The sequence below is a fragment of the Pararge aegeria genome, chromosome 3 (assembly GCF_905163445.1).
Source record: "Pararge aegeria chromosome 3, ilParAegt1.1, whole genome shotgun sequence".
Lineage (NCBI taxonomy): Eukaryota > Metazoa > Arthropoda > Insecta > Lepidoptera > Nymphalidae > Pararge > Pararge aegeria.
Window position 1 is genome coordinate 7385405 of NC_053182.1, and position 25299 is coordinate 7410703.

Below are 25299 nucleotides of genomic sequence, written 5' to 3' on the forward strand. Positions count from 1 at the left end.
CAATCATTGTTCTATCTTGTGTGAGATGAAAGCGGAGCGGCTTTCTTCCAGGCAACCTTGTCATTAAATGCTTAATGTTGCCAAGCAGCATGGCTCTGTTCCGTTCTGAAAGGCTTGATTGCCGGAGTAGTTACAGGCACATGAGCAGTGGCGTGCATTTCATACATGCACAAAAGCACTGCATACCCAAATTATTTTATATAAGTCGTATTGGAGGGGAATTTTTCCATTTTATGCCATGTACGGGCTTTATACATACTCTGATCTAACACCTTGTGTGCACAAGGTGTTAGATCAGATTAGGAGCTAAGCCTCATGTGCCACTGCACATGAGGCTTAGCTCCTACGCCAAAGGCTGATAGACACTGGGCGGCACACAGTAGGACGAGTTTTTTGCATGCCCTGCGAATTGTTACTTTGTTTATAGATGATGGTTTTTCACTATCCGTCAATTATAACCATAACAAAAACCGATTGTTTTCCTGTAGGTCTAACATGAGATAATTATGTCTACAATTTTGTCGACCTATTTGTATAAGATAAGACGAGAAAAACGTTGAACATCATTTATCATCATCATTTTCGCATTGCGCGTATGTTATTCCCATATAACATGTGCCTCTCCCATATAACATATATCGGTTGCGATCAGTTTAGTTGTTGAGAGGACAAGAATGTAACAAAGTTTATTTTATGACATTCTGCGAGTACGGTTTTAGCGTGCTTTTCTAGGATTAACGTTACTCCTTCATGCGAGCTATCTGTATATCAAAGCTCCGAATCAATTTAGGCGAATATAGATAACAACAAACAGACAGTGTCGCAGTCAGAATATTAGAATGAATTAAAAACGTAAACCTTCGCCGTACGTCGCCATTGACATCATAGGTGTCACTCGGTCGCCACTGTTTGGATGATGTCACCCAGTAGTAAATTAACATAAACGTGTGTATGCATTGTGTATGCTGTATAACGTTGTCAAACATTGTTACATGTTATCTGATTAACTTTCCGATACAACCTTTTATGATCCCTGTTGATCAGAAAAATAAGGCTTTTAGTTTAATGCCGGATTGGAATTTTAAATTGCTTTTAGTAAGTTATAGTAAATATATATTAAAGCCCATGTTACTTTCATGTAATTTAGATATCTTTTAGGGGAAAAAATGTTAAAAATCCCGGTATATATTATCCCGGTATATATATACTATTCGGTAAAACAAAAAACGCGTATTTTTAATAAAACTAGCTAAACTTACGAAGAAATTGATAAGTAAATATTTAGACCACTAGGCTATATTACACATTAGGCTCTTTAATCACAGGTAATCCCATTTTGAACTGCTCTTGTTACCTTATTAGGGAGGTGTGAGATAAGCGGAATGATCAGACCGCAAGCCCTTAGTCCTTGACATACCTATACAAAGGGTTCTATGAAATGTCACCGAGTGCCGACCTCGCTGACTAATGTTATAGTGATGCTTATTGAATCATAGTGATTCAATATTACGATGTACTTTGTTGAGCCATCCCTAGGTCTCTGGCATCCAAATTTCCCCGCTGATAAGAGGTCACGTATGAATAATTTTATAGGTAAGGATGGCGCTTACCATCCAATTGATCAGATGAATCGAATCTGGCGAGTCGAACGCACGCGTCGATTGCGTTAATTGAAGATACTTTCGGTATTAATATTTTTTAAGTGGATTACGTACGTTGAACCATTTTGGTTTTGTTTACCTACAAACTGTGGCCTACTGTTCAAACGTTGCGTGAATTTCAGTTGTTCGAAAGGTGATCTAAGCATTTTATGTGGAATCTTGTTAATTAGTGTTAAATTGGTTTAATCTCATGGTATTAAATTAAATTTCGTGATTTATGACTTGTTGTTAAAAGTGAGATGGGTACGGTGAAGAGTAAGTTGGCGTATTACTGTCCGCCTCGTTGTGGATGCTGCGGATTTCAGAGATCCGATTCCTATGACCTTAAAGATCTCCCACGACCTCCGCAGTTGGATACATCTAACAGTAAGTCACATTTTTTAATAAACTCATACTTAGATAATCGGTCTTTCTGGCAATAAATGGTCAGGCTCGGATTTATAATATTGGGCTACTCATTAAGACCTTGAGAATAATGATTATGATGTTACTAAGAATGAAGTCTATGTTAAAGAAATTTCTTCTTTTTTTAATTTCTGCTGGTAGCATTTACATTTACAAATAACTGACGTAGAGGCCTAACAGCTGTGTTTGCCATTTTATAGGTAGGGGAATTCCAAAACTTAAATAAAACTATACAACTATATATTTGCATATTCAATAAGTGGAGTCTTTACTAAAACTGATGTTTATGTTTGATTTGTTTAGTAACACCAGATAACCGATATATATATACAATTTGTACAGCGGTCATGCCAAGGAATTTCCCTTTCACCCACTGTTGGGAGAAGCCGGAGAGGGCACCGGTAGGTTCCGTGATATTATGACTAGGGACTATTAGATATTTTTTGACCGTCAAAACATATAGGAATAAAGTAAACATATAGGAAGTAGCTTATTTTATCAAAGCTGATATTTGAGTCAGTCAGACACAACAATAGAAAATGATTAAAAGATATTGTAGAATTAAATCCAAATTAATCTATTTGTAAAGTATTTGAATCGTAAGATAAATAATGACAAGGAAAATCTTAAATAATCACTGGGTAGTTAAGAAGATATGTATGTAGATAATACGTTTTTTATTATGGTGCTCCCACACGGAAAATACGCATTGTTTTGAAACATGTTGCATTTAGTTGCATGTTTTTGTTGGTGTAAACATAAACATGAATTATTTACTTAAGCCTTACCAGAGTCGAAATTCGTAACCAAAGTCCTCCAAAACATATAAGAGTACTGTGGTGAGTTTTAATCTCTTACAAATAAGGGGGAATATGGGCTTGCTCCTATCTCTAAATGCAGAATATCAAAATTATATAGTTTATCGCATACTTTGACTGATCATCATGCTACTACTGGTGGGAAGATTCGTAAGTCGCGTCGCCAGTTACCACTCTACTGACAAAGATGTGACGCCAGGCGATTTTACGTTTCGATACGATGCCGTCTAACAACCGATTAGGGGGCCTAGGTATAATAATACTGCCTCTAGCAGGTTACATGTCAGACTGCATCATCATTTACCATCACTTGAGGTTATTAAAAGCAAAAGGTGATCATTATATATGCCACTTTTAATAAATGTTGTTCGTAATAATTGTTTCGTAAATATGTTTTACATTTGTGTAGGAGCACCTTTGCGGCTACAAAAGTGTACATATATTAACCATTTTATTAGAGCCATAATACATAGGCACGGTAAATATCGTCGATGTCGTTAAAATTCTTTAACTAAGTGTCATTTCTTAATTCTTTATTGAACTAGTAGAATGAGATTTTCCACGTTGTAACTGATTCTTTTTGCTGGGAAATACATATACCTACGCATTCCTTCCAAGGGACATACCCTATGTGGGACTCAATGTTGAGCCACAATATCTTCTTAACCACGGCGAGGGTGATGTGGTTAAGGTGAACAACTCAGTGGTAATGGAGTACGTAATTCTGGTCTATATCTACATATGAACATAGAGTCACGTAGACATATCCTAAAAGTTACAATATAGAAAAAAAGATTGTTAAATTGTAAAATGACCTGAAATTAATAAATTTTAATATTTAACTTTATTGAGTGTTTCGTTACCCGAAAACAACTATTACTATTATGAAACAATAACTCGCCGACCCGAATTCATCGGCATTGGCATCCCTAAGAGGTTTTAATATGGTTTATAATTTGTAGGAAAGTCCGTAATATTTAAGTAAAATATGTATATATCATAGCAAATTGGTATCTAGGTTGACCATTAATCCATATCCCTATCCCTATCCCTATCCCTACTAATATTATAAATGTCAATGTAAGTTTGTTTGTTACGCTTTCCCGCAAAAACTACTTAACCGATCCTCATGAAACTTTGTACACACATTTTTGGAAGTGTTAGAAGTAATATAGGATTTATCCCGACATTAAGCTCGGTTCCTTTGGGAGAGGGGATGAAAGTGTTTGACGATTTTACACCAAAACTCCGACAAATTATAACCGATTTAAATAATAATTTTTGTATTATAGAGGTTATAATATGTGTTTAATTTTGCCCAAACTTTGTGTAGATCTGATGAATGTGGTTGGAGATTGAGGACAGAACTCCTCAGCGGACAGCAGCTAACCCCTCATTTTAGGCTTAGCGATACTTAATACTTTAAACTATTTTAGAACTACAACTTAATTGAATGCCACATCAAAAACAAAATCAAAAGCAGACGAAGTCGCGGGATATAGCTAGTATTAATATATTTCAAGCCAAATCCAAAATTTTATATCCATAACATCCCATCTGCCAATTTGTTTTGTAAGTTATTTGAAGTAACAATCATTTCTTTAAACTGAGTAACTATAAGTGAACCTTTTTATATGGTATGGTATCCTAGTACCTACCTCTTGACCTTGTAACAGATTACTATGGGCATATAATGTGTTAAGATGCCGATCGCTCCGTTAATACGTAAATTCAGTGTTGTCAGGCAGATTTTTTATGGTAATAATAAAGAACCAAGCAGATGGCCAACCTGATGGTAAGTGGAAAACCAACGCCTGTTAAAAGAGCAACACTTTGCAGGGCAAGCAAAACGTCCTGCAACGTGCCGATCAGTGATTATTAACCTGACTAGCTCGGGCAGGAGACAAAAATTATATCCCCATATTATATCCCCTGACAAGGTATATAATGAATAATAAATTTGGAATCTAGAATAGGAGAAGTTTACCCCCGTTTATTATTACACATATATCATTTGGATATTATTTCCACTTGTGCGTGTGCTCTGATTGTTAATAAGAAGAAGATAAATTGTTATCCTTTCCCCGGGGAGATAATTGTCTCCTGCCCAAGATCGCCGTGCTGAGTAGTGTTGCCCAAATGCAAGAACAAGACGAGACTTAGCCAGTCTTGGTCTTGGTCTTGCGCCAATACACCTGGTCTTGGTCTTGGTTTTGGTCTTGCGCTCCCAGTCTTGGTCTTGGTCTTGGTCTTGCAGCAAGAGTCTTGCAAGTCTTGCAATTACCTATTAGTCTATTACTATTTATTAAAGTTTACTTTAAATCTTAGAAAAACGTATTAGAATTGGAACATTGTGAGCTTGAATTAACATAGCCATAGTAAAGATCAAGCAGATTAATAAATAACTGAAGATTTGATAAGAAATTCGAAAAATCAACTGACCTATATGTCGTTTTCCATGGAAGTAACTGTTTCTTAATAAACATTTATGATTTATAAGCTTACATTTGCTAAAACATGTAAAAAAACAAATTAATTACAATAACTTGACTGTATTTTAAAGAACTATACTTATCTGTCTAGAAAGAGATTGAACCCTCAACTTATAAGAAATTTAATAAAAGAGTTTTACGATTTATCATTTATTTGAATAAAAAATAAAATACAACACAAATCAACAGCTTTATCATTAGGTTATGATACTTTATATCAATTCTTTTGACCAAGAATTAATACAAAGTAACCATCTGGCTGACTCATCACTTAACCTATTTCTATGTTTTCTAATTACTAATGATGCTTTAGAAAATAACCTCTCAGCAGGTACTGAAGTTGCAGGTATTGAGAAAATCGGATACTCTGTCTCATGCGTCCTCCACCAATCTAAAATGTCTTCCGAGCTGGCAGTTCTTGGTTTTCTCAGGTACTCCTCCAACTCGTCTATCACTAAGCCTTGAAGACAAGATCCAGATGACGTCGAGGGACATTCATAGAGTTTATCAAAGTCTATTACGTCTTCATCTTCATCACATACTTTATTGTCTTTTTCTGGTAATTCCAGAGATTTGTTCAGTGAGTGTAGACTTTTATATTCTTCATAAAGTTCATTGAACTTGCGCAGACTTTCTGTTTTAAGTTGCTTCCCCCACATTGTCAGGTCAAAAGTCTGAGCCTTATGCCTTGGGTCTAAAATTAAAGAAGTACAATAAATCCAGTTGCTCTTCTTGTAATGTTTAAGCATTTTGTCTCGAGCTGCTTGGAAAGCTAGAATGAGCCTTTCATCCACTTCAGATCGATTAGGTTTCTCATCTAACTGTTTTACCATGGATTCAATTTTATCTAGCAAGAGATTAAATGATACAATGACTAGCGGTAACGTAACATATTTGTCTCCACCAAGTTTTGTACTTAAAAGTTTAAAGTTTATTAGAAATTTATGTAATTTTTCGAGTACCTGCCATTCATTAGCTGTGATTTGAAAATCATTCAATTCGGTGACAGAACTGCACAATATGTCAATGCCCGCTCTCACTTTTAAACCAAATCCAATCATATCATGTGTGGAATTCCATCTCGTTGGACAGTCAAGAATGGCATTTAGATTTGATGGCACGCCAGCTGCTTCACAAGCAGACTGAAACTTCTTCTTCACTATCTCACTTCTTTTTATTTTACTGGAAATACTGCGTAACTTTGTTACAGATGTACGCGAGTCAGCAATATTTGGTGCAGATTCTTCATCTTCCTCATCCTCAGTTTCGTCTGCATAGTCTTCGTACTGCTGATCTTGCGCGTTAGTGTCAGACTCACAGTGTAATGCTAAGGTCTTTAATAAATCTTGTACACCAAGGTTTAAAATGTGAGCAAAGCACCGGAAATGTTGATTGTCTGAATCAAAGTGTGGCGGCAGCTGTTTGCCCAGTTCATACATAAATTTGGTATTTGCAGTTGCGTTGTCGACCGTGATACCTTGTATTTTATCAATTATGCCATATTCCAATAAACATTCATGGAAAATCGTTGCAATATCTTCCCCAGTATGTCGACCGCGTGATGGTATAAAATCAAGAACTACAGATCGATACTTCCATTCGTTGTCTATATAATGAATAGTAACCCCGTAGTAACTCCTACCAGCAATTGACGTCCACCCATCAATGGTAAACGACATTTTAGATGATAATGGTTGAAGTCGTTCCTTGAGATTCAATTGGAGCTCTTCAAATCGCTCTTTGACTTTCCTTCTAAGTGTAGACCTTTTAGGAAACACCATATTAGGGCAAATACGTCGAAAATATACTTGTGTAGCTTCGTCATCGAAAAATGAGAAGGGAAGATATTTTTTCACCACCCAATCAACTGTAGCTGTCGTGATGTTGTCACTGCTGTTTTCCGACTGAAACAAAACAATAAATCTTGTGTTATTATTTAAAACATACTAGGTTTGAGCGTATAAGAGGAGGAGGTTTGTTGTTGTTAAATCGAGAAAATCGTTAAATTGATATTTGTTATATTAAGGTTGCACTGTACTGTAATTTACCAAAATAAAGTACTTAGTTGTTACTGGCCGATTAAATGAAAATATGGGTGTTTATAAAAAATATTTAAGACGATAATTACATACTTAATATGTCGCACCACTAGATGAAAACACCACTAACTCAAAAATACTTACGTAAGTTAATGGCGTTTTTGAAAGTATCGCATGAATAGCTACGCGGAGTTAAAATTCTTTTAACTGTTAAAAAAATATTCTTACCTGTCCACTTCTTCCAGCGGTTACTAAAAAGCTTGTGATATCTCCACTTAATTTTGGTTTAACAGGAAGAAATATTTCTGATTCCTTTTTGTGGAAAGACATTAGATGTTTCCTTAAGCCTGAAGTGTTTCTGTTTTTCATTTTTATTTCAATCTTTTTATGTTGGCACAATTTACACAAGGCAGTTTGGGATGCATGAATTATTTCGAAAAACTCCTCAAATTTGCTTTTGGGTCTTTTAGATCTGTGACTCAAACTCTCGTTACTCGGACTAGAATAATTTGAATCTTCGTCACTCATATTAAATTGTACACGTGATACGTTTTTAGAAAACAACGAGAATTAGTAAAAACAATTATTAAGTTAGAATCGAAGCACAGCTCAATTGGAAATGACTGGAATTAAAATAATTCCTTCATTTATAGTACGTTTCCTTGCTTTTTACCGCGCCGCCTCGCCACGTGCCGGCTCTATGAAAAGGATGCCGCCGCAAATCGAACGATGCCGCGTGCGGCGTACAAACACACACTAAATATTACCTACTTGTACAGACGCGACCCGTGAATAAAATATATGTAAAGAATTAGTGCCAATCACTATTCTTTACATATAAGTGAATGTTTTGGCGTGCATCTATACTAATATTATAAAGCTGAAGAGTTCGTTTGTATGTTTGATGACAGAAGTTTTAAAATAAATAAATAAATCCTGAACGTCACTATACCTCCAAAGTTACTATTCCTCGTGGACGAAGTCGCGGGCACAGCTAGTAAATACTTACTCTCATCATCTCTCTCAGAGATATTCGAACACTTTTTTGCTATTTTTTCTTGTAAAAACTTAAGAAATATAATGACTAAATGTACAATAATAGTACCTAAGTAATTAGTTTAAAACCATATAAGTAATCAATATTATAATTACTTACTAGAATGAATTATTATGACATCTACTACCTATCCTCACCATTTTATCCTAATCATAATACTACTTGCGTGATCAGTATAATGTATTCATTTTCATTCTAAGCACTCTGAAACTTATTTATTCTTTGGAACACCTGTAGGTACTCTTAAAATTCGAAATTATTTTGCATGAATAGTGTCAAATGTTATGATTTCGGCGCGGCGGCAACGATTGTTTTAGATTTCAAAAGAAGCCGCCGGCGCGTGTATCATAACCATGTACTTCCGAAAAGCGGCAAATTTCTTTGAGAAGTAAGTACAAAACCTTTGATGCCGCATTATCAAAGTGCCGATGGTTAAAACATAACTATGCATGCACTCAGTTTGATTTTAATAGATATTTTTTTATTCGCTATGTTTATGGTATTAGTCGTAATGCGCATAGGTCCAGTTTTTCATATACTTTGATATAGTTTTTTGCGTCTCATAGAATTCCTAAGCGTACCTACCTACCTATACACCGAACTGTTACACCTAACTACTCCGTGAAATAGCGCTAAGTCCTAGCTGCAAGACGCAAGAGTCTTGCAGGCTATGTCTTGTTCTTGCTCAAGTCTTGCACGGTCAGTCTTGGTCTTGGTCTTGCTAAAAATACGCGGTCTTGTTCTTGGTCTTGGTCTTGCAAAAACGCAAGAACAAGACCAAGACTGCAAGACCAAGACTGAATTTGGGCAACACTAGTGCTGAGGTGTTAAGCCTCACGTAATGTCACCGACAACCTCGCCATTCAGAGCACATCAATGCTGACTATGGGCGGCAGAAAAAGGCGGTACTTCTTCCCCGCACGAGCGCTATCACAAAAAGCTTTTCTACTATTAAATGTACTTAAACGGATGGCACAGTTGTGAGAGTAGTGGAGCGTAGAGAGACTCTACAACGCAAGTTTGGAAGTACGTTTACAAAGAGGGTGTCACAGTTTTCATAATAAAGAAAAATAATATAAATACTGTTCAATATTTATTACAGTTGTTCTAATTTAATGAAACTAAAACACTGGGCTCGAGAATAATAATATTATCTTAACAATGCCTCCTTTCTACATAGGTAATAAACTAGTGTTTTTTATCTGTGGAAATAACAGTAAAAAGTCGTTATAATTTATTTTGATTAAAGTAGCTATAAATCTTTTTATAAATTACAATCTATATTACATTCAGTATGTACTTAAAGCTAATGACAAAGCTTCAGACAAACGAATAAAAATCACAATGAAATTTACGACCTCTGTCCTTTGATGTCGGTCAAAAATTAAACATTCGCGGTTTTGACGTGTTTGTGGATATCTCGAAGGTTTCGACACCAGTTTGCTTTAATTCTTAGCACTGGTCTAAATTTGTAAGGAGTTGCGTAATCAATGTACATTTACGCAGAAATATGTCTCGCCCTGAACCTAATAGTTTACAGCTAAGATATTCATTGTATTAAAAGACTACTATCTACAATTTCAGTAGGTATAGTATCAGAGTTTAAGCCAAATAAAGGGTGAAACTTCCGTATTTTTTTCTGTCAGAGATCGCTACTAAGCGATAAGGCCGCCTTTTGTATTCTACTTCTGTCTTTGTATTTCTATTGTTTTTTTTTATTTTCCTAACTTCATAGTGGTTGTACACAACTTAATAAAGAGTTAAATAAATAAATAAAATAAATAGTGTGACGTTATGGTTAAAGAAAATATACCTACTTAAAGTAGCATCCGGGGAAGAGTTTAGTTTTATCCGGCTAGCGCCATGTTTATTTCTGCCGCCAAGCAGCGTTGTTGAAATACTGTATTTCGGTCTGAATGGTGTGGTTGCTGGTGTAATTATTAACAATAGCAGGCACAAGTAGCTTAATACCTACACCTCAGGTTTATATACACAGGGTGGCACGTTGCAGGACGTATTCCTTGCAAGGCCAGCGAAGTGGTGCTCTGTATATAAAAGATGGCTTTCTATTTACTATCAGACGAGCCACCTGTTTGGTCCGCCAATTATAACTACAACGACTACAGAGTAATGCGTAGAGTTTGTATGAATTCTTTCATACTTGAAACAAGTTTGTATGAATTATTTCATACTTGAAACAACTTTGTATGAATTATTTCATACTTGAAACAACTTTGTATGAATTATTTCATACTTAAAACAAGTTTGAACAATCTTCTGTTTTGCACCAGTTTCCACACTGGTGCAAAAAAGAAGTCACCGATAGAAGATCGAACGGTGAACGCACCTCTTTCGATTTCCACAGCAAAGTACACATATGGTTACCTTAAATTAACCTTTGTGCGTTTGTCTAAAATATACAACTTGACCGACAAACTTGACCTATGACATCTAAAGTGTCAGACGTAAAAATTTTTATCATAAACGAGAGATGAATTCTGGCGGGAAACTTAACTCTAGTTCAGTAACTTGAAAAATGAAATGCGTGGTCGAGCGCATGCCGTTCAAGGTGAACTGGTGCACGCGCGAAACCTACATACATCTGAATTCTCTCCATGTTATGAAACCTTGGAACCTACGCGTTTAATTATAAAGTATAAAATTCAACAAAACATCAGAAATAATTCTACACACTTACCTTTAGCTTTAACAGTGGCTGGGCAATGACAGATTGATTTAACCAACCTGTTATCGCGACTATTTTGTAAGGCTTTAAATGGTCTTGATAACATCAGACAATCTGACGATTGATAATGATACAGGTTTCGAGTTAGACTTTCATGAGATTACTTTAGGTCTTGGATGCTACAGCTAGCTAAAACTATTGTTATTGGTTGGTGATAACAATATACTCAGGTAGATTTACAGCGCAGAAGTGATTTAAATTCCTTGATCCTGAGGTATTTGCATAAATGGGCAGTAGGTGGTATGACTGCCTCATCTTATAAATATGTACAAAATTAAAAAAGAAAATGTTTGTATGATGAACATGAATGTTTTTCTGTGTCTGGGTGTTTATCTGTATATTATAATATGTATTTATGTTCCTATATTATTCATAAAAATATACTTCAGTTATCTTAGAACTAATAACACAAGCTACTCTTACTTAGGGGCTAGATGGCGATGCGTGTATGGTCGTAGTATAATATATATATTTTTAGTATACCATGTAGGTTGATAAATGCAAATTTAAAGGTTGGTGTAAATCTTCTAAACGTACTACAGTAATTTACTTATATTAATAAAAGTATTAATATTGTAGCCAGATTCTACAAAAAGAAGAGCCGGCAAGAAACTTAGTACTTGCTCTTTTCAACATCAACGTTAACAGACATTTTTCTATCTTGCGGGAGATGAAAGCGGAGCTGGCTATCAAGCTATCTTCTAAGCTAAGCTGTTATTAAGAAATTCATTACGTTAGGAATTATGTTGTAAAAGCGTTTACTTAACCCCACAAAGAAGTTCTGCACCTTTCGCAGATGATATGCTGATATCACATCGATCACTACTTTTTATTAGTGATCGTAGTATATTTATTTATTATTTATTGTTTTACTATAAATATATTGCGAAGCTTCTGCATGTGCACCGATTTGTTTACACTTTTCACGAAGCGTACAAACCATATTCTCGGTTAACTAAAACACGATATGACAGTTTTTAGGTAGGTTAATAACCCCGTACCATAAAATAGATTCAGCATTGAGATCATAGCCAAGCGTAGGAACATTAGTCATTCATTAGAAAATTACTTAAACTGGTAATAACTGTTAACTGTAACTCTACGATGATCATACCAATTGCTTATGCAGAAACCTACGCGTGCGTGGGTAAACTACTCGTAAATCTTGCCTTAACTGGTCAGTAAACGCATCCAAACATAGATCTTTTCACCCACAATATTAATTACTGCCATAATAAAACGCCTTATATTATGCCAAATGTTTTTTTTTTTTTTGTAATTAGAAATCAGACGATCAGACTTAAAATTAGTTGCTTACATAATGTAAACAGTAACTTAGTAACTTAGGTTCTAAGACATCTTTTGAAGTCAGCTAGGGAAGAAGAAACCATTTGACGGATGATCTCTCTACTTCAAAATAATATTGTGAGACGTAAAGTTAAAAGTAGTCGTTCTATAAACGAATATATAGTATCAATAAAAGTGTAATTCATAGAAGATTCTTTAATAAGTTAAACTCCACACGCCTATTATAATAATTCTCAACTCTCTCAAAATAAAAAAAATAATATACTATTCTACCTGTTATCTTTGAATTTTGTCAAGCGAAAAATCTGAAATTTAATTTATTTGAAATTTTATTTCCTCTATCCATAAGAGAATATCATATTAACTAGTCACAAGTGTTTCCTTGAGTAAATTAAAAAAGCATCGGTGCCAAATTGAGATATTACGAACGAATGGTATTAATTGACCTATAGTTATGTGGGGGTCAGCATTGCCCGTAGTGTCTCGAGGGCAGGATTGTCTCATAGTTAAAGGTGCAGCTACAAATCAAGTCTACAAATTAGTCATATCAACATCCTCTTTACCTATTTCTTTAAAATACGATTTGACGTTTTTTTTATGGAATCTCTTGGGCTCAGATGTATGTATTTTTATTTGTACATCTTTTTATTTCAACTACATTATAGATTATGATTTAAAATAACAAAATTGTTTCACACAAATCAGCAGATTAATTAATTCGTTGAATACGATTGTAATATAATATTATTGATTGAAAAAAAAAAATGCAAAAAGGATTTATTCACCAAAAAAGTTTTATTACTAAACATTGATTCGTTGTAGGCACATAATTTTACGTAAGAAACTTACCTGTGCCAGGATGCCTCGCCCTTCCGTAGTCTTTATGGTGAAATTTTAAATAAAACTATTTGATTCTCAGACAATGAATGAATGAATGAATGAATATGCTTTTATTGTATACCACAAAGGTACATAAAAAAAGAAAAGTATAAAATAACAACGCATGCAATAAAATAAATACCAAATAAAGTTTGTGTGTTTCCAAGCTCAAGCTCCACCAACGCATTGGAGCAGCGAGGTAGTTATATGCTCTACAACCCTCTCTCCTATGAGCGAGTAGGCCTATGCCCAACAGTGGAAGTTTAATAGGTGATGATAGACTGATTCGGACAAGTAACAAAAGTAGACCTACTATTTCAGTAAGTGATTACTTTACTTCACCAGTTTTTGTTTTTCTTATGGGTTTCGGATGTTTAAAATATAGAATGCTTATTGTTTCTTAATTCTTAATGTACAGATTTTTTTACGTCAAGTGAGTCAAGGTCTTACGAGTAAATTTTTTGGTCATATTTTTTCATTAGGAGTTATGAGTAATCTCTGAGTTCCGTCAATGAATAGATTCAAGAGAATTGCATTGTAGCACTTTGAGCCATGTTTGCTTCATGACATCACCGAGAAACTGTAGGAGTATTATAGATGGAGCCTAGAGCGGGAACTAACAGTCCATGACGGCATTCATGAGGAACTACACGTTTGTTCAATCAATTATCAACCTGTAAAACCGATTTGAGTAGTTCCAAATAATCTTAGATTTGATACTGATGATAAACGGAGCGTTACCGTTCAGTAATATGATTGTATAAAAAAAGAATTAACCAGCGCGTAAAGTGTAGTTTAATTTGACGAAATGGAATACGTTAAGAACCTGTGGAGACATTGGTTCGGGAGGCGGCAGAAGTTTATTATTATACCATTTCAGCCAGGTAAACCTGATCAAATGCTTTTATGAAGTCTATGTGATAACAGCTCGTAAAATTCCCTCCAAGTTTTAGAATAATGTTTGATTTTCTTTGAAGTATTTATGAATGAAAAATATTTTAAGCTATTTCTTTGGTATGCCTACTGGTAAAGTTTTCGTTATTCGTTTGTTGATAATAGTTGAATTGGCTCGAACCCAAGTGCGAGGCGCGAAAATTTTTAGCGATGACGAATACAATCAATAAATGATTAACTACATTTTTAACCAGTTTTCCACGTAACGTATTTTGAGATTAATTCATCAGATCCATAGGTAGGTTCTACTTAACCAGGAAAAGATATTTTTTTACTGAGATAGCCTGACGCTTGATAAACGCTATAACAATTTTTGTGTCACCTTCCAAACAACTTACTAAATAATCTATAGCAGCTATTTATTAAAACATGGGCTTATGAAATGTATGCAAGTAGGCGTTTTAAATAATTACAAATAGAGTCATGTTTATTTAAGATAACTGTTTCAAGTTTTGTATTCTGCTAACAAATAATATATGCATATTTAATTCTTTATTCAGATGTCATCGGCGGAACCAGACAGGGCGTCCTCGCAGTGCAAGGTATCGACTTTTGCGTCGATACCAATGGGGAAAATCATCATACGAATAAATTTAATCTCATGACGAGAGATGTCGACAAGTGTCTGGTTGTGAGACGAGGTCAGGCCTTCAAATTGGATATTCTGTTAAACCGGCCATATGATGCTAACAGAGATGCCATTTCCTTCATCTTCTATGTGTCAGGTAAGACAAATATAGTTTTTTTTCTACTACTATAAAATGAATTAGTTAGTTGTTTATAACGTTTGTTTCCTGCGGTATAAAGTTGCTATCCAAATCTGCCGAGAAACAAGTTGATTTGTTGTTAAGTTAGGGCGTAAAGAAAGGACAAACAAACAAAACCACTTTCGCATAAACAACGTGTACCTAATCGAATTATGAAATACTGTTAAAGGTAGCGTAACTATATTCCATAAGGGATCATCTAGTAAAAATAATAAATCAAAAGAAACATATTTTATTTCTCCATACAAACTTATTCTAAATAAGTGTTTACTTTTACAAACCAATTGAAGATAAAGGACCGATACGCGCATAGAACCTATGCTATGTGCACGATCCTAATTAAGTGACAGGAGTCACTTGATTTTAATTTTGCATTTGATGTTAGGGCTGTATCTGATTTCTTTCAGTAAAAACTGTGGCAGTGGTTTACTCAAAAACTATTAGCGTTTCCGTTTTCCAGATTAGTCTCAGAGACAGTAAATCATGTATCTCTAAAGCCTGTTAAGTAATATTTTGGTATTCAGCTACACATTGTATAATAAAGATTCCATAGAATATTTAATCATAGGCTATTTGAAAAGGGGGTAATAACTACGAAGCCAACATTCATAATAATAAAAAACTTTTTCCTGAGAGCAATATTTTTAGAGAAAATATCTACTTTACCTAACATTTATTCTACTACAAGTTAGCCCTTGGCTGTAATCTCATCTTGGTAAGTGACGATGCAGTCTAAGATAGTAGCGGGCTAATTTGTTAGGAAGTATGGCAGTTATAATAAACGCTTATCTACAGCGCTTACCGCTGGGCCACGGAGGTAGTCGAAGTCAGTGTAGGTATATGGCGGGAAAATATATGCCGTAGTCCTAAGGCACCTGTTCGTGTATTATCGATATATTATATCTGTAAATAAATTGAATTTGAATGAATAAATTACTTCTCTTCGACCTACGTTTATAATCGTTTATACGTTTTATGCAGTGAGTAGGTTTTTTTATTTTTAGTATGATATAACAACGGAATGCTTTCAACAGATGTGGAGAAACGTGGCCCTTCCGACGATACTTCGGCTGCGGTACCCATGTTGGAGAAAGGGTCGGAGACCTTGGGCGCATGGAATGCTGTGTACGAAGGTCAAATGGATTCGCATCTCATGGTGGCGGTGACCCCGGCTGCAGATTGTATTGTTGCAGCTTGGCGTATAGACGTCGACACCAAATTGAACGGGGGTGGATCTCTCAGTTACACTCACCCACTGCCAATTTACGTTCTATTCAATCCTTGGTGTTTGAATGATAGCGTTTATATGCCAGGTGAGGATCCATTTTCTATGTAGTTACAATTTTTATTTGAATACACAGGATTTCGGAAATTTGGAGGTTAAGGAAAATAGGTTACGGTTTAATACAACTGTCACGAATGATAAGTAAATATGTAATGTAAATATACAATTATTTGTATGTATCTTTGTAGTAATAAGATGCCTAGAAGAGATGGCTACTAAGAGATAAGCCCGCCTTTTTTAGTCCTGTTCTGTCTTGCTAAATAAATAAATAGGCTCATCTCCAATGTAAGCAAAACATTGGAGATGATGTACATATTTAAATTTGATCTTGTTCTTTATTGCTTTTTTAACAATGCACTCCAGAGTGCACTCCACTTTGATGGGTCACTATTTTATTCATACCATTCATATTCATTCAGGATTAATGTTTAATTTATCAACTTATTTGTTACGGCTATCTGAAGCAGATTTCCGTATATAGAGGGGACTACACCAGAAGATTCTCGCATCAAGTGCAAGATGCAATGAATACTGTTTCCAATATCCTTCAATCATTTAAAATAATTCTTAGCCTTACACTGCTGTGTATCGTTCAAGTAAGAATTCAGATTTAGGGTCCTCTTCTTTACTTCCTTACGATCCTGCATGAATTACACTAGGTTTTCTTCTTTACTAAATCCTTTTAACGCATTTAGGTCACAGTCATCGCGAGGAGTACGTACAAGACGATGGTGGGCTAATGTTCAGAGGAGTTTATAATAGAATCAAGCCCACGCCTTGGAATTATGCGCAGTACGAGAAGGATATATTGGAATGCGCGCTATATCTAGTCAGAGAGGTTGGAAAGGTATGTTCGATTTCATTATATATTATATTATATACCAAGCTACTGAAGGAGGCGCCACTGACGCGCGCACTCCGTACCCTCAATGTGATAGCCGAGGAGACGGATTTATTTTGTTGCACTCTGAGTGAACTCACAAATATAGCGATTTGGATTTTATCATATACACTATAGTTATATATATTATTAAAATTTACATAACATGCTGCCGTATGTCGTATTAGGATAACTTTTTCCTGTAATGACAAAAATGTAAGATGGGAATAAATAAATAATAAAAATATAAACTACATCTAACAAGAATGATTGAACAAAAACCTGATGTGCCAAAAATTTCGGGAAATGTGAAATCTGGATAATGACACTTGTTATTACGCACACTCGTACACGTGTATAGATATGTCATGTCAAGTCAATTGATTTACACCTTGTCAACTTTTTTTTAAGTTATAATTCACTTCAAAACTTTGACAAGGTGTACATACGTAAATTGATGTTTTTTTATTAAAGTCCTGATAAGGTTTCAAAATACGTATGAAAATTCTTTTTTTATGGATTTTTAAGCAACTGTCAGTTTGTTAGGAATATATGCTGGTTTAACATATAGCCTACCTGTCGCTTATTATCAAAAACATAAATTACTCTATTAACTATCTTTAAACGGTAAAAGGTTATCACTGTAAACAATATTATTTTGATATTCATTAGCAATATCATGTCCTATTTAAAATATCTAAAGTTTGCTGAATATTGTATACTTAGTAGTAGTAGGAAGTATTACAAATGCGAAAATTTGACCTTCTTTCACGCAGCAACAGTGCACATGATGACTTTGTTACTTGAACAGAGAAAGTTTATTGACCGTAGACTAACATATGGATACTTTTTAATCTGGATAAAGAGACGGTAGATACATAAATAAAATAGTTCTTTTATTACGTCATCTCGTTAAAAAACCGGCCAAGTGAGAGTCGGATTCGTGAACGAAGGATTCAGTACTAAGTTTGATAATAACGGCAAGAAAATCATGTCTGTTGTATTGTAAAATAATTGTTAAATATTTGTTTTAATATATAATTCTACAGTGAATATACAACGTGTAAATGAAATAATACTTCAAAGGCTTTAGAGTTACATTATGGTAGGTCCATATTAGAGGTACCTAATAGTTTTTGAGTAAACTACTGCCATAGATTTTACTGAAAGAAATCAGATGCAGATCACATGCAAAATTAAAATGACTTCTGTCACTTTATTAGGTACGAATCGAGTAGCGTAGGTACGATGCGCAAGTCGGTCTTTTATCTTTAATAGGGTTGCCATAAGTAGAAACGAAAAAGAAATATGATTATTTTGATTTAATATTTTTGCAGAGTGATTCCTTATGAAATACACTTGTTCATCCTTCAATATTATTTCGTAATTCTGTTACACGTTGTATAACTAAATATTCGGCGAATATTTTAAACAGCTACCTGTTGGCGTTATCAATTTCAACTGTGTAACTATCACGGTTCATGAGATACAGCCTGGTGACAGACGTACAGACAGACCGAAAGAAGGACGAACAGTGGAGTCTTAGTAATAGGGTCCCATTTCACCCTTTGGGTACGGAAGACTAAAAAGGCTGCAACAATTCACGCATGTACGACATTGCTATATAATTATAGGTGAAAGGTCGAGCGAGAGGCGATCCTATCAGAACAGTGCGAGCATTGTCTGCGGCGGTCAATGTTCAAGACGACAATGGTATCTTGTTTGGAAACTGGGGCACGGAGCTGAGCGACTACAGTGGAGGCACACATCCTCTTAAATGGGTCGGATCTCTGTCCATCCTACAGAAATACTACGAAAAGAAGAAGCCGGTGAAGTACGCGCAATGTTGGGTGTACGCTGGTGTTTTAACTACAAGTATGTAACAATATTTTCTAACAAAGTTATTGCTTCTTGTATTTTTACGACCTTACAATCTATTCATGAGGGCTGTTGAGAGGCAATTTGACAAGTTCTTTGGTCTGGTCTAGTTGTTTGGCTTCGGCCATGGCTATTTACTGCCCTACTGACAAAGATATGCCACCTATCGATTTAGCGCTCTAGTAGGTACGATGCTGCGTAGAAACCGAATAAAACTAGGTAAGATTGTAGTCGAGTAAAATTTTCAAAGTGATTGCTGACTTTTTTGTTTTCTATAAGTTAGCTTACTGGTATCGTGATGTTATGGTAATCCTCAGACGGGAGGTAGATATATGTAAAGTTGTGGACGCTTCTAAGACCAGAGCATGCTCAGAACCTTCATAGCTTAACGTTTTAAGCAAACGAGTGGTGTTATTATTTCACCATAAAAAGCTATCAGCAAAATATTTAAAAAGAACATGTGAGAACGAAATATAATATGTCTTTATAAAGTAATTATTATAAAGAAGTTGTGATTCACTATGATATGTAGAGAAATACAAGACAGACAGAAATACATGATTTTCATATCGTATATTCTTGATGACAATTCTTGAGAAAATGGCGGATGACAAAGATATGGGCCAAACAGACAAAAAGACTACCCGTGGAAGGCTTGTTTTACAATTACAGATAGTAAATACCTGCTTAAGACAATACACCCTCTCAGTCTCACCTAGCTAAATGGATCATTTGTATAATAACCGTTACCCATTTGTTCCAGTTTGTAGAGCATTAGGTATACCGTGTAGACCAGTCACAGGCTACGACGCGGCACACGACAGTCAGGGTAGTCTGACGATCGACATAATCAAAGATGAGAAAGGGAACACCCTGGAAGAGTTCACCAGGGACTCCGTATGGAACTACCACGTTTGGAACGAGGTTAGCTATGTTTAGAACTTAATAGAGCCATTATTTGATAGTTAGTGCCAATCACGTAAGTCTATAAAATATTTTGGCAACGAATATTAATAGGCTTTATCGGCTTCGATGCTGCATCTGTTTCTTATAAAACTATTCTTGGTTTAAGAGCGATGAATGAGTGCGGTTTATATTGAAAGAACGCTTTATTACGGTAGTAGTATGATTAGGTAAGACTGGCTATTTTGATCTAATATTCGCTCACATTCTTTTAAGAGATATCTCCGCTAAATCAGAACCCATTTTAATAACTCTTCGTTTACTTAAAACGATTATATGCCTACTATCAAATTAGTCAAATTGAAATCTGGTGCAGATAATATAATGTAATAGACTTAAGTATTAATTCTGTCGTACTTGTATTTTATCAAACTGGTTGAGTTCTTTATTAATTCGTCAACGTCCTGTTATCTTCCAAATGAAGTTTGCCTGTCTGAACGCGAAAAGCTTTCATATTACGTAAGCTTATTTATTAAATATCTTAAATTATTGAGGACGGTACTTCAAATGACCCATTGAACACAGTTTGATTCACAGTTCATTGTAAGGGTTTCGTGTAATTTTACATAGCGGCCCAGTGCCTAGCCAAAAAAGGTTTTGCCCAAACTTTGCTTTGACACACTGCCGCGCCGTGTGTTTAGATTCTCACGCTATTAAATTATTTATGAGTCATTGATTTGAAAAGTTACAATCGTAATATGTATCGTGTATTTACAGACTTTCTGTTATTAGTTTACTATTACTCGCTTACTCATATTAGTTTTGTTATTTGTTTATTGAAGTAACTTTAGTCTGAATTTTAATTTCTTTTAATTCAAATTTATATTATAGTATTAGCTAGCTGTTGAATGCAATTTGGTACGCGTTTGCTTCGTTTTCTAAAAACCCCATGTAAGCCGTTGGTTTTGCCAAAGGGACCAGGATGAAAAGTATCTTAATTCAAAAAATCGTCAAGATTGCGTTAGCTGCTAAGATGTAGGAACGCTTCCCGGGTATTACCTACGTCGGGATTAAAAGTAGCCTATGCCCGTCTAAAGGACGCAATCTATTTATGTACCAGCCGAATATAGGTAACCAACATCAGTCACACTTTCGCATGAATAATAAGTATTTTTTTATGTATTGATTTGTTTAGTATTAAAGATTAAAATTAACATGAGAAATGTCAGGTCGTGCACAAGGAGGAATTATCATAAGAGATTTCTTCCAGAAGTTTTAATGAAAGAAATTTGTATGTTTAACTTCAGGTATGGATGGATCGCCCTGACCTAGGCGCTGATTATAGCGGCTGGCAAGCGATTGATTCCACGCCGCAGGAGACTTCAGAGGACGTGTATCGTTGTGGACCTTCATCCTTGCGAGCAGTGCGTGATGGTGATCTGCAGAAACCATATGATGCTTCGTATGTCTTTGCACAAGTGAACGCTGACAAGGTACGAATAGTGGTTAATGGATAGGTACTTACATTATTCACACACTGGAAAGTATTTTGTCTTCTAGGAGGGTGTCACCCTGGCTAGTTGCTATCCTACCGAAAAAGACGTGCTGCCAAGCGTTAAAGCGTTCCGGTACGACTGCGTCACTAACCACCACGTGAGATAGCGGTTAATGGGCTAACTTTTAATTGTATACAAAACGATAAGGTGCTTTATCGCTTAGAGATAATGACCTCGAAATTATTGAAAGATTTGGCTATAGGTCATTTCTGCTAAAAAACCTGAGACTTATGTCTCAGGTTCTCTGTATTGTGTCGCTAAGCAACAGCATAATTAAGTAAACTAATAAAAGTCAAGATCATATAACACTTTCATTTTTTTAATATAAAGTAACTAAAATGATGTAGTCAATTTAAAATGCTCCAACTTTTGTTTTAGGTGCTGTGGAAATATTCCGGTGAAATCCAACCATTAAAACTTTTAGCACGTGATACAGTATCAATTGGGCAAAATATTTCAACGAAAGCAATTGGCCGTATGGAACGAGAGGTATGTTTTACAATCTATTATTTTAACCAATGTTAACTATTTTAAAACGGTTTTTAACCATTCTTTTTAACTGAAATATTGTTCATTCATTGTAGCGCCTGACTACATTGAAAACTTAAATAGCAAAATATCATATTGGGTAAATTGCTATTGTAACTGCGACGCTATGTTAACATATTAAACATTTGTCTAATGGCTTCTCAGGATATCACAAATCTATATAAGTACCCCGAACGTACGCGAGAAGAGCGGGACACAATGGAAAAAGCGCTCCGAAAATCGGAGAGCATCTTTGCAAGATATTACCTTAATGACGCCTTCAATGAAGTAACCTTCGATTTCGAACTTCGAGATGATATCAAAATTGGTCAGGACTTTAATGTGGTAAGTAATATTATAAAAATTATTATATCAAATATATTATTATTATTATTATATTAAATAGCTATAAACGTTCTTAAGTAGTATTAGAGATTTTTAAAGTTTTTTTTTTTTTTAAATTTATATAAAAGTATTAGCGTTTTTTTATGACAGAACTCTTCAAAAGAAGTAAGTAGGATTACTGCCGTGCTTTTTTATGCCGCCAAGCAGCATTGTTGCAATGCTGTATTCCGGTCTGAAGGGCCGGTGTAATTTTAGATGCATGGACTTTACACCTAATTCTCAGGTTAATACGTAATGGGCACAGGTCGGCACCTTGCAGGACCATCCTGGGATGTCCAGCGAAGTTTTATATGCGATGTTTTTCCACTTACCTATTTCGCTATTTTAAAATCCTTTCACTTTATTTTTTAAAAGGAGCCTCTCTAATTTTAAAACTATATGAAGACTGTAAGTGCCGTCGTTTTTTCGATGTAGCATGGTGTCGTTGTAATATAGAGCACGTTTCACATTCTCTCTCTGCGAAAGCGTAGTAGACCTAAGTTGTAAGTTTTAGTGTCTGTAAGTAGTTTAATGCGCTTACCAAAAAGAGAAAACCAGTGGACCAGTTATTGGTCGGACCGTCCTTACAAATGATCATTACATTACACATTTTGATATATTTCAGGTTCTGCATATAAGGAATCGTTCAGCAATAAATCAGCATCACGTAAAGGGCGTATTGCGGGTGGACACTGTGACGTATACGGGAGTGACGGGCGATGGAGTCAAGAAGAACGAATTCGACAAGGTGTTAGCGCCAGAGGCGAAGGAAAATATCACGTTGGCTGTCACCTTCGACGACTATTACAAGAAATTAGTGGATCAAGTAAGTTCTACGAATAAATTGACCCAGTATTTGCAAAATTGTTTCTATAAATTTCTATTAGGTTACCAATATATGTTTTAGGGTCTAGGAGATCATCCTAAGGAAACCGGCAAAGTTCTACATAATATTCTCAAAGACGTGTACTTAGTCTTACCAATCCGCATTGGGCTAGCGTGGTAATTCGACGTGGGTCCTCTAATTTTGAGAGAAGCCCTGTGCCTTGTATGACGATTTATCTCACATATGTACCTATGTACCATATCTATAACGATCTTATCTCTTAATTTTGCCCAATTGCTTCGAAAGCAGTTTAAGTGAGGCCATTATCCATTATGTTACGACTCTTAGGAGCCGAGAACACGATAATAGCGCAGGTTGGTGATGTGACTGGTAGCCCAATACGCAAAACGGCATGTAAAAAATGCTAAAATGTTAGGTATATTTTTAAACTAACCGACTGAATCGATCTTGAGAAAATTTAGGTAGGTATTCTGTTAATACTATACACATGCCGGCAAAATGTTTTAGGTACATACCTAATTAGAACCTAAAAATATTCTACAAATACTATCTTTATAAATTAGATTATATTCTTAAGTTATTCTAATAAATTGAAATACTCTTTCACAGGCATCCTTCAATATAGCGTGTTTGGCAACGATCGTGGAGAGGAACTTCGATTATTTCGCACAAGATGATTTTAGAGTTCGGAACCCTGACATCAAGATTTCTATTGACGGCAAACCGATCACACGGCAAGAGTGTACAGTCGTTGTGAAAGTAGAGAATCCTCTGCCAATACCGTTGAGGAATGCCAAGTTTTATGTACAGGGAACGGGTCTGGAGAAGCAATTGAAAATTGAGTTAAATGAGGTGAGTTTATTATTAACCAAAAAATGGAAACCAAAAAAAAGATATTATTTCTTACTAGAATGTATTATGTATATGTATATGTATATGTTAATAAATGTGGTTAAATATTGCAAAGTATTTCTTGCTATTATAATATGTAGGTGAAGGTAAAATATCCTATCCAGGAATACAAACTGTTTTAAAATTTTGATAAAAAGTTTTATTACACTAATAGACATAATTGTTTTCTATTACAGAATGTAGCTCCAGGGGCCATCGCAGAAGCGCAGTTTAAGCTTACGCCACCATGGGCTGGTAGGTTCCAAATATCAGCCAAGTTTACTTCCAAGGAGATGCAGGATGTGGACGGCTTCCATACCTTTATGGTCAAAACAATGGAAACAAATGGCATCCCATTAATAGACGCAGTTGAAACACGTCAAATTTAAAATCATTGGAATCTTCCATTGCGAGCTGTATTTTTGCAAATATTTATATTTTACCCATATTTTAATTATACTGTGTGATTTAAACCTTTTGTACGTATGTTGTGTTATTTTGTTTTTTTTTTAGGTAAGTGTTAGGTAAGGTTATACTTAGTAAAATAAAATAAGTAGGTATTAGATATTATTATGTAAGTTATAGTTTATTTTGAAATGTCTGTAATCGAATGCTATTTATACAGAATACAATAGCTTTAATATTTTACAATGCATGGATATTTAAATGATGTAACTTTGAAAATAAAAACAAGTGCCTTATGTTATTCAAAGTTAATAAAAGGGGATAGCTAAATTGGCAATGTACAAATGTGACAAAATATAAATTATTAAATTGTTCAAAAGTTAATGACAGTTGAAAAAAAAAAACTTATTCTTGAATATAGTCATAAGGTAGGTTCATCCCCAATAATTAGACAAGCGTTGATTGTGAATTAAGTTAAAATTTACGCATACCCTGCAGTGGACTGGTAACTAATGATAATGATAATGATTATGACGTATGTAAACTAGCTTTAACAGAACAAAACATAACTGCTAAAATGTAAATAAGTATTATTAAAGTTATACACCTTACAAGC

At 35.0% G+C, this 25299-nt stretch overlaps 2 protein-coding genes across 3 annotated transcripts in view; one reads left to right on the top strand and one right to left on the bottom strand.

Moving 5' to 3' along the window:
- Positions 1–25299, bottom strand: part of LOC120636264 (ubiquitin-conjugating enzyme E2Q-like protein CG4502) — a 312586-nt gene that overhangs the window by 80368 nt on the left and 206919 nt on the right. The window lies entirely within an intron of this gene.
- Positions 1636–25294, top strand: LOC120636208 (annulin-like). Of its 2 annotated transcripts, none has more exons than XM_039907572.1 (12): positions 1636–2027; positions 14860–15084; positions 16161–16439; positions 17107–17258; positions 18926–19166; positions 19933–20093; positions 21380–21565; positions 22007–22117; positions 22322–22501; positions 23166–23366; positions 23997–24239; positions 24476–25294. In XM_039907572.1, exons 1-12 carry the CDS (start codon positions 1901–1903, stop codon positions 24665–24667), a joined length of 2298 nt encoding a protein of 765 aa, XP_039763506.1. In that variant the 5' UTR covers positions 1636–1900; the 3' UTR covers positions 24668–25294. The 2 variants fall into 2 exon arrangements, with proteins under 2 accessions (XP_039763506.1, XP_039763516.1); XM_039907582.1 differs by lacking the exon at positions 1636–2027 and adding an exon at positions 14042–14289.

Bases quoted from the DNA above. Each gene is read 5' to 3' on its own strand.
- LOC120636208 (XM_039907572.1), top strand. From the start codon at position 1,901: ATGGGTACGGTGAAGAGTAAGTTGGCGTATTACTGTCCGCCTCGTTGT. The intron at 16,440-17,106 runs GTGAGGATCCAT...TAACGCATTTAG, and splicing joins TGATAGCGTTTATATGCCAG to GTCACAGTCATCGCGAGGAG. The intron at 19,167-19,932 runs GTATGTAACAAT...CATTTGTTCCAG, and splicing joins CGCTGGTGTTTTAACTACAA to TTTGTAGAGCATTAGGTATA.